Below are 10,546 nucleotides of genomic sequence, written 5' to 3' on the forward strand. Positions count from 1 at the left end.
TGCATGTAAAAAATCCTTGTTGGGTTTAGAACTAGCAAGGTGTGGGCTAGAACTGGCTGTATACAAACTAGAACTAGGGTAATAGAAGCTAGAACTAAGGTAGAAGCAAGTATTAACAAGTGTGCATGTAAAAAACCCTTGTTGGGTTTAGAGTACTATCAATGTGTGGGCTAGAACTGGCTGTATACAAGCTAGAACTAGGGTAATAGAAGCTAGAACTAACGTAGAAGCAAGAATTAATAAGTGTGCATGTAAAAAATCCTTATTGGGTTTAGAACTAGCAATGTATGGGCTAGAACTGGCTGTATACAAGCTAGAACTAGGGTAATAGAAGTTAGAACTAACGTAGAAGCAAGAATTAATAAGTGTGCATGTAAAAAATCCTTATTGGGTTTAGAACTAGCAATGTATGGGCTAGAACTGGCTGTATACAAGCTAGAACTAGGGTAATAGAAGTTAGAACTAACGTAGAAGAAAGAATTAACAAGTGTGCATGTAAAAAACCCTTGTTGGGTTTAGAACTAACAAGGTGTGGGCTAGAACTGGCTGTATACAAGCTAGAACTAGGGTAATAGATGCTAGAACTAACGTAGAAGCTAGAATTAAGTTGCTTGTAAAAAACGCGGACTTGGTTTAGAACTAGCAAGGTGTGGGCTAGAACTCGCTGTATACAAGCTAGAACTAGGGTAATAGAAGCTAGAACTAACTCGAGGGCTACTAGAACTACCACGATAGCATCTAGAAATAACATATCATTAGGTATAACTATTATCAAATATAATTAACAACGATTTATAAAAACATGACTGTATCCTCATTTATAACAACGATTTATAACTACCGTCCCAGCTTACAACGATTTTTGGTAATTAAATATTTTTTAGCCTATTTTGCTAATTAAGTTTTAAAAATGATCTATTTTAAAATTTTGTTCGAAATTAAAATATAAAAAGACTGCGCACATTAGGCTTATTGCAAATTCAGCTTCCTCCAAAAAGGCGTGGATGTCTCGTGAAAGTGGAAAAATGGGGACAACTTTTGACTATTTTTTAAAATTAAATCGTTCATTTATTTGTAGCTGGTCAAACATTTTTTCTTTTTTCTTCTAGCTAATGGATTAATGCTCTGTGCGTCTCGACGGCGACGATCTACGGCGGGGGAGCGGCGACGATCTACGACGATGAGGACGGGTGGAGGAGGGGAGGGGAGGCGGCGGCGAACTCGAGGGGAGCCTTGGGAGCCTGAGCGGAGGCGGCAAGGGCGAGGAGGGCGAGGGCCAGGTTGACGAGCTTGAGAAAGCTCTTAGTTTTAGAGAGAGAGAGAGAGAGAGAGAGAGAGAGGAGATGAGAGAGAAAGATGATATGATTGCTGGATCTGAGAGATTGAGGAGAGAGGATAAGGATAATTTTGGGATTTTAGATTAGCTTGCATGTAATAATTGATAAAAAAAGGGCTACAGTACAAAGTGTCACACATCAAGGGACTGATTCACACGGGGAAAACTATGAGGGGCCTTGTCACATGAAGTCTCTATTTTTAGGGCCTGTACACATTTTTCCCTAAAAAAACAAGGCTCTTCTTAATAAATGCTATATATTAATTTCGCACTAAAACTGCATACTCAAAAATAGTTAGGGAAAAAATTAAAAAAGTTAGTAAATTACACTAATAACCATGCAACTCCTGTCGGAAACAGATTCATTTCTTTCAAGGCTATTTTAGTAATTTGAGCATTTCCAGTCACACTTTTTCGGTACAATCGTTCGTGTTTTTCCGCTGTGTTAAAGGAACGGCCAGAAGAGCAGACGAGAAATGAAGATGATGATGAAATAAGGTAATTTTTTTTTCAAGTTGTTATTAAATATTAATTATTTTTTTGTCCTTTTATTCAATTTTCTGCTGGAATTTTATTTGGTTTGGTTAATTCGGGGGCTCTGAGCCTCGTTTTTGTTGATTTTGTTTGGACGTGAGAGGAGAAACTGAAAGGAAACAATTTGATGAAGTCTAGAAGAAATTTGATCTCAAAATGCTTTATTTTGTGCTATGAGCTGGTTTTGATTCTAATTTTCAGGGAAATTTGGAAATTTTGGAGGAGAGGAGGAGGAAGGGGCAGAAAAGGTATGTACTTTTAATTCAAGATTTGATTTTTTTTTTCAGTCATCAATTTGTGGGAAATTAGGGTTGAAGACTAGGAGGAAAACAAAATTTTGAATCTACCTGGTCTCTGATGGTATAATTCTGTTATGATAATGATAATTCACAGGAGGTGAGCTCATGCCCATTGGGAAATTTTGTTTGATCAATCCCTAGCTACTGCGAATTAGGTTCATTTTGGCAAACTTTGATTTACCTGGAGTCATGCTATGTTTCTGAAATTCAATTGTGGAAAATTCTGTATTTAGAAGAAATAGTAGGCAACAGTATTAATATGTTGGAAATGAATATGCAATATCTTTGAATTGCTTGCGGTCAAGGTTACTGATAGCAGATAGCGTCACGTAGCGAAGAGGCACCGCTAAGGCTATTTGGGGTTATGTGGCAAAAGGCGCAGAGTCAAACAGCTGTCCAATTTAAATATGTATAAATATTCCAAAAAATCTAAAAATTCTACGAATGCATATTTGATGATTTATAGAGATCCTGAGCATGACATAGATGTGTAACAATCACATAATATTAACAAAGGTACTATATAGAATTACAAGCCGTACATGTGTATCAAAAAGATCGTTATTTCTCCCATTCTTTCAACTTTCAAGTCTCTAATAGAAAAATTCTCAACAATAGAGAAACATTGATTAGTAGCAACAAAATTGTATTTAACTATTTGAAATTTGACATAAAAAGAAGTCCTCAAGCATAGATAAATGAGCACTATTTACAGATATTTACGGCTTTTTCACGCTTTCGTACGCTTTGCACTCGCCAAAGCACTCACAAGCGCTATTGTTGACTTCAGTTCAGTCAATGAAATTATAACTATTTGCACCACTATCGACCGTTATTTACAATAGTGCTTGCGGTCTATTATCTCATTACTTGAAAAAAAGCTATTACATTCTCCAGCTAGATGTTCTCTCATTACATGATTCTCTATAAATAACCATAACATTTGTCACTCAACTACTATCTCTCCCGTAACCACCACCACGCCTCTCTGCGCACTTGGACATTGCACAGAGAATCTGCAATCTGACGACAACTGCATGATTGAGTATGAGCCTTGTGGGCCTTCAACAGCTAGGCCAATTGCTAAGATGCCCTTGTCACTGAGTCCTTGACTTCCCCCCTCTACACATACCTTGTCCTCAAGGACAAAGACATGGTACTTCTTCAGAGAGGAGTAGTATTCCTTCCAAGTGGCTTCCATCTCTTCTTTACCCCTCCACTTAAAACGTAAACCACAATCTTCCTTCCGTTTTGCTTGAATCTATTGTCTAAGATCCTTTTTGGTTCAGCCTCACTAGACTCTCAAAATGTAGGTAATTCTTGTCTTGCATCTGGTGGGTTCCTATGGAAAGTCTGAAGTTGAATAACGTGAAAGGTCGGATGTATTTTTGTGCCTTCTATATATACACAACTGAACCCACCTTAGCCATTATCTTGTGGGATCCACAGTAACAAGCCGAGAGCTTTTGTCTTCTGTGAGAGCTCACACATAGCTGACGACAAGGATAAACCATTGTAATTCAACCTTTTTTTTTGTTCTCCAACAATTTTGAGTTTTAGGTTGATCTCTTTTCTTTGTATCTCTTGATGGGTTTAATATTTGTCATTAGTATTCCATCATTTTTCTCTTTTCTGAGCTGTATCTACTTTCTTGTTCATTTTAACTAGACCCTTGAATCAATGCAGTAATTCAGCTCAGCTTTTTAGTTTGATAACTTTAGGCCATGTGACTATAAATAAAATATATATTACTTATGTGGCTTAGTTTACTATGATTTGTGACTATATTTAGCATATTTCATTCTTATTTACTATCTAAAGCATGGATTATAACTACATGTAAATTGTTATACTTTATATTATATTCTTATAATATTAATAAATTGTATAATTAAAATACATCTATTTATGAGGCCTGATGCCTTGAAGCTTATGTCTCGCTACATAAAAGGGTCAACACTTCGCTTACGTTTCTACTTTTTAAAAAATTGCTCTTTAGATACTATTTTGGAATTTAACCTTAGTGCTGGCAGCATACTTAGTTGGGTCATGTCAGATCCCTTAGCAAATAGTGGCCAACTCCCATGGTGATAATAGATCTAAGGATTGTATTACACTACATGTTTTTAAAATGAATTCAATTTTAATTGTTCTCTTATGTACATTTAAGCTTGTAAAATTTTATGGATTCTGTTTATTCACATACTATGGTAAAACTGCTGTCACAAGCTGAAAACACAGGTCACTTCAGAAAATTTTACCCTGCCATAGCAGTTCTATGCATCTAGCATGTTTTAGCTTCTGATACTATTGATTTGATGAATATGATCTGAGGTTTATTGATGTTGTCCATATACAGGATGTCTGAAATTACATCAATAGCTAAGAAGTGGGAGGATATGGAGACCGATGTCCTTGTGAAGATCTTTAAAGAGCTAAACATGATTGAGTTGGCGCCTGTCTCTCAAGTTTGCCGTTTATGGCGGTCAGCATGTTCCGATCCATTGCTCTGGAACACCCTCGACTTGGGCCTGCTCAAATCCAATTTCATACAAACTAGGGCTTCGCCATTTATATGGGTGGATGAAAGGTCCGACAGGAAGCTTAGTAAGTTACTGAGAATTGCAATGGCTCTAAGTCACGGAAATATCACCTGCCTGATATTCCACTTTAATCTGTACATGAAAGATGATCACCTTAGTTACATTGCTGAGAGGTAATTACATTCGACGAATCAGTCAACCTATCCTCATTTCACTTTGATTTTTCCCCCTTCTCTATATGTTCGGAGAAGATCTGTTGAACTTGTTATCAAATAAGACTTGTTACAAATCTGTTATATAATTTTCTTTAATTAGTAGTTTTATTTTTCCAATTTTCAAACCATGTATTGGTTCACTTGCATAAATAGTAATGTAAGGTTATTTCTCCTGTGTCTTTCCATAGTTTCAGTGCCATTTGAAGGTGGTTATTAGGAATGACCTAATTTCATTTCTCTGAGAGCAGTTAGAAAATTAGGTGGACGAAAGTATTTTAGGGTTAATTGCGGATAGACCCCCTGTACAATTGCCCAGTTGTGAATAGACCGTCTGTAGCTCTATTTGTGTGGATAGCCCCCCTAAGTGAATTTTTTTTTTCTTTTTGACGCTAAAAACAGTCAAAATTTTTTGAGGAGGCGGATGGACCCCCAGTTGTTGTATTGGTGAGGACAGATCGCCATTGCTTTTTCCCCCTCTTAAACAGTCAGAAAAAGTTCATTTAGGGGTCTATCTGCACATGAGCAAATACTACATGGGTCTATCCACACAAATAAAACTATAGGGGGTCTATTCGCTACTATGCCATAGTACAGGGGTCTATTCACAATTAGCCCTTTTTTAATAAACCTAGTGAGTAGTAAGATCTTTAATATTGTTCAGTATAAACTTCAAGTTGTATTTATATGGACTATAACCTTATAACTGTTGTTACACACAGTTGGATTCATATCTTCTTCTCAGATACTTAGGTGATACATGTCGACTCAGGTACTTGGTGGATACGTGATTAGATGTTGTTTTGATCTATCCTCAAAATACGTTTTATGGGGAAGACATATCAGAATCTAGCAGAGACTAAGACGTTAAATTTAGTGTGTAATGGGGTTTAAAATTGATTTTGTTGACACGTGAATGACTGTGTAGGAAATTACTGATTTATATTAATTTTGTTTATATCAAATTGTCTCCAATTTGTCCACTTTCTACATGAATTTCTTTTTCAGACATTACCCTTCTTTGACCTGGAATTTCTTTAGTCCCTGCTGGTCTAGTTCTATCCAGAAGACTACTGAAAAGTCGCATAATGTAAAAGTTGCTATTCTCTCTATAGAGATCTGTTATTTAATAGAAAAGAAGCGTGCGCTGGAAGCTAAAAGGAACTCCAAAAGGTAAGGGTTTACTATAAATTTTAAAAGGATGCTAAAAGAAATTCATTGCAAATTGAAGGGGCTGGAAACACTCCTCCCTATTTCATAATATCTGTTTCATTTGACAACCTTACATTAATATTTTTATGTATGAAAGTATAAACATGATCCCTTGGGTTCATATTGATCTACAGAATCTAACTAGTCTAAGGATAAGAGAACAAGTGTTTTGAGAATCTTATATGGATGCATCAAGTTAATGTTTTTATCCATAAAAGATAATGCCACTTGATCCATGATGGAAAAGTTCTTATAACATTGATTTCTCATTCATTGACTAATTAAAGTATGCAGATCAAAATAAATTAAATTTATTATCCTTAGAGAGATCCACCGTGAAGTTCCTACAAGCTTGGCATTCACCCTGAAGGGTTCTCAAAATCCTACCAAACGTCGTCATTTCATTATTTTCAACTACTATTCTACTTGTGAAATTTGGCTGTATCCCTGTTGCAAATAGGAGTCAATATGTGTTTTTATCATTTTTATGGTGAAAGTGAAGTGTGTAACTGTACAATGTTGAGATATACGTGTGAGGTCCCGGGAAAAATCCTCCTCAGCCAAGTGAAGGTGAAACTTCGTCTAGTCCATGGTTGATAGCTGGCGTCTTTTGATCATGTGGCAAATAGGGGTCGAGATCTGTTAATACTTGTTATAAATTTATAACGAAAATGAAGTGTGTGATTGGACTATGTCGAGATGAATGTGTTCTTGAAGTCCAAGGAAAATCCTCCACAGCCAATTGAAACTGAAACTTTGTCGATAGTTGTCATGTTCTAGCCCTCACGGCTTCCCTCCTTTCATGAACTTGCACCTATCATGAATAAGGATTCTTTTCTTGGGATTAACTCATCTATTGACCACATTGTTTGTTCATTTCACCAGGATCTCAATTACTTCAGTTTTAACTAATCCTTTTGGCCTGTCTGCTGCAGATAGCAGGATGCAAACTCAAGACCTCTGATTAGGCTATCTCACCTACTCATTTCGAGTCTTTTGTTTTAGATTATGTTATAAAACATGCTTACATATAACAAGCTGGTTTTGCTACTGCATACAAATTTCTTCAATTATATGCCATTGTTTACCCTCTCTTCGTGTAATTGGTAGATTTTAGACATAACTTGATCTATCTCTTTTCTATATAACAGGTGCCCTCATCTCAAACGGCTCGTAATGCCAGCATGGAACCGAATAACAAAAACTGGAATCAGCCTAGCAATCCGGAGATGGAAAGAGCTCGAATCCCTAACAATGCCTAGCATTGCTCATCCTCCCTATATAATGGAGGAAATAAGCAGGAACTGCAAAAACTTCTCTTCTCTTAAGATCATGGGCAACTTTGATGTCCATTTTGCTTCAACCATTGCTTCCTACCTTCCCAATCTAAAAACCCTAAGTCTACGATGCTCTATATTGACAAAGGAAGCATTGCTATTTATCTTAGACTGCATGGATCACTTGGAGATCCTTAATGTCTCGCATTGCTTTCTGCTGGAGAGCCTATCGACTGTTGGCAGGAAGCAAATAATAAAAGAAATGGACTGTGCGATTTTGGAGAAAGCGAGAAAGTTGCATGAGTTTCATTATTGTATGAGTACATCATGCGTTACGTGTCAGAGGATGATAAGTGATGAAGGGCTGATGAGGTGGTATAGGTACGAGGAGTGGTTTTGGCGCCAGGATGAGGTGGGCTCTCTAGCGTTGGGGGGAGATTATGGCAGGTTGTTTGATGAGGGATGTCTCAATTTGGGGTTTAGAAATTGATGGTAGCTTGTTTAATTATATAATTTTTGGAGGATGGACTTACCTCAATAAGAGTGAATCTCTTGAAACTTTGTTGTGTAGAAGGATTGAAATAAGAGAGATGTGAGGGTATGAAGAAGAGTGAAATATCAGTATTGTATTTGTTGTGTATATTGTTGAATTATGAATGTTATTTGTATCATGAGTGTTGGATGCTATCAAAGTGCCTTTTTACTAGCAGAAAAACGTTTTGCAGAGGATTGTTTGCTTGAGTTTGATTGATTATTTTGTTCAGCAGAAGTTTACATTGTACCATAAATGGCGAAGTTTTCTCTCTATTACCCACTTCCAAATCATACTCATACTGAAATGGTAAGCTTGATCTTCAGTTCATTTCTGTCCTCAAAACTCACCTTTAGGTCTTCTTGAGTTGATTATTGGGTTGATTATGCAGTTATTGGCATTGGTTTTGGATGGGGAAATTGAGAGGAAGCTTTTAGATGGTATCGATGGAATGAATTCCGATATTGATGCAACAGAAAATGGAGTTGTGAAGGAAAGGTGCAATCTTGATATCAGTTTCTACATGTGATTGATAAGTAACACTCATTTCGCTCTATTTCCAAGAGATGCTGTAGAGTTATGTCGTCGCTGTTTGGCTCAGAAGCCTGAATCTTCAGTCATCGTTTCTCTCTTGTGCACCATCAGGACAAGAGGGGAACTCGCCACACTTCTTCTCTTTGATCACTCACAAAGGGTGAAGGGATCACACAAAGCGATGGACGGGAAAAGCTCACAGAAGGGGAGAGGATCGCACAAAGCTCTCAGAGCACAAAGCCACTGTTTTTCTTCTGTCTCCTTGAGAACAACCACTTCAGGTTTTATAAAGGGGACAACCAACCTAGGGTTAAGCAGCAGGGAGAAAGAGGATCAAAGAGATGGGCTAGGGCAAGTAAGATGGGGAACTGAGCCTTTTGGTAACGGACCAGAATTTGGACCAACAAAATAGCAACAATCTCCACCTTTGGCCCAAGGTAGTGCACAGATGAAAAACACGAAACTACAGGGCTCATCATCGCCAAACCATTACCTGTATGATCACAAAAAAGATACAAGCAATGAAAGAGAATACACAAAGTAAACCTAGATCACACAGATCGCGGCAAGATCACCAAGCATGTCAGGTCCACAAAGGACTGAACTCTACCAAACGGTCATCGAGTTCAAAGGGAAAATCACAAAGCTACTAACAAGCACAAAGCAAGTTAATAAGCCACAAAAGCAACACACAAAGCAAAGAAAAATTACCAAAAGTCAAAATTCAAGATTCTTTGACACGAGATAAATTTTTCAGCAGGCAAACACTTAGTACCCATGTCAGCCGGATTAAATTCCGAGGGAATTTTCTCTAACTTGACAATACCCTTTTCAACTATATCCCGAATGTAATGAAATCTAACATCAACATGTTTGGTTCTATCATGAAAAACAGGATTTTTGTAAAGTTGAATAGCAAATTGATTATCAGAAAATACAACCACATTTTTATCAAGAAAACCAATTTCAGATATAAGGCCCTTAAGCCAAATAGCTTCTTTAAATGCTTCAGTGGCAGCAACATACTCAGATTTAGTAGTAGATAAAGCAACAATGGGTTGTAGTTGGGATTTTCAACTTATGCAAGAGCCACACAAAGTAAACACATAGGAAGTGGTAGATTTTCTATTATCTCTATCATTTGCATAATTGGAATCTACATAGCCAACTAGTTTAACACATTCAGAACACTTCGAGAAGGTTAATCCTATATCCACAGAGGATTTTAAATATCTTAAAAGTCATTTCACGGCATTCCAATCAGGCATACCACGATTTGACATATATCTACTCAAGCAACTAACCGCATATGCAATATCAGGCCTAATACTAACCATGAGATACATGACCGATCCTATAGCATTCGAATATGGCACCTTCTTCATATCATTTATTTCAGTTTCAGTCTTGGAGGACTGATCCTTACTTAATACAAAATGTGAAGCAATAGGCACATTCACAGATTTGGTATCAGACATAGCGAATTTACTCAAAAGTTTTTCGACATATGAACTTTGGTTTAAAACTAGAGTAGATTTGTTTTTATCCCTAATAATGTTCATGCCTAGGATTCTTTTAGCATCACCTAAGTCTTTCATGTCAAAATTTTACATTTTTGAACATGCTCAATAGACTTCAAACAAGGACTAACAATCAACATGTCATCCACATAAATTAAAAGAAATACAAGCACTGAGTATATATTCTTATAATACAGGCAATGATCAGTAGAACTCCTTTTAAACTTTAAAGATTGCATGCATTTATCAAATCTAATATTCCATTGTCTAGGTGGTTGTTTTAAACCAAACAAAGCTTTTTTTTAACAAACACACATGATCAGGCAATTTAGGGTCCACAAAGCCCTCAGGTTGGTGCATATAAATATTTTTATCAAGATCGCCATGCAAGAAAGCAGTAGTTACATCCATTTGTTTTAATTCCCAATTAAAATGAGCAACTAAAGCAAGTATAATTCTAATAGTAGTGAATTTGACAACAAGAGCAAAAATTTCAGCATAATCAATTCCCTCCTTTTGAGTAAATCTCTTAGCTACTAACCTAGCC

At 36.7% G+C, this 10,546-nt stretch overlaps 1 protein-coding gene across 3 annotated transcripts; it reads left to right on the forward strand.

Annotated features, from left to right (window-relative positions):
• LOC109825533 (F-box/LRR-repeat protein At3g48880-like) lies at nt 1,754–8,135 on the forward strand. 3 transcript variants are annotated; one of them, XM_020392383.1, is made up of 5 exons: nt 1,754–1,834; nt 2,072–2,118; nt 4,529–4,885; nt 5,933–6,097; nt 7,288–8,135. In XM_020392383.1, the coding sequence occupies exons 3-5, from the start codon at nt 4,530–4,532 to the stop codon at nt 7,901–7,903; spliced, it is 1,137 nt and encodes a 378-aa protein (XP_020247972.1). In that variant the 5' UTR covers nt 1,754–1,834; nt 2,072–2,118; nt 4,529; the 3' UTR covers nt 7,904–8,135. The 3 variants fall into 3 exon arrangements, with proteins under 3 accessions (XP_020247972.1, XP_020247974.1, XP_020247973.1); XM_020392385.1 differs by lacking the exon at nt 5,933–6,097; XM_020392384.1 differs by lacking the exon at nt 1,754–1,834 and having other exon boundaries at nt 1,872–2,118.

Source organism: Asparagus officinalis, chromosome 10 (genome assembly GCF_001876935.1).
Source record: "Asparagus officinalis chromosome 10, Aspof.V1, whole genome shotgun sequence".
Classification (NCBI taxonomy): Eukaryota; Viridiplantae; Streptophyta; class Magnoliopsida; order Asparagales; family Asparagaceae; genus Asparagus; species Asparagus officinalis.

Coding starts and splice junctions, on each gene's coding strand:
- LOC109825533 (XM_020392383.1), top strand. CDS start 4,530: ATGTCTGAAATTACATCAATAGCTAAGAAGTGGGAGGATATGGAGACC. Junction 4,886..5,932: donor CTTAGTTACATTGCTGAGAG/GTAATTACATTC, acceptor TTTCTTTTTCAG/ACATTACCCTTCTTTGACCT. Junction 6,098..7,287: donor GCTAAAAGGAACTCCAAAAG/GTAAGGGTTTAC, acceptor TCTATATAACAG/GTGCCCTCATCTCAAACGGC.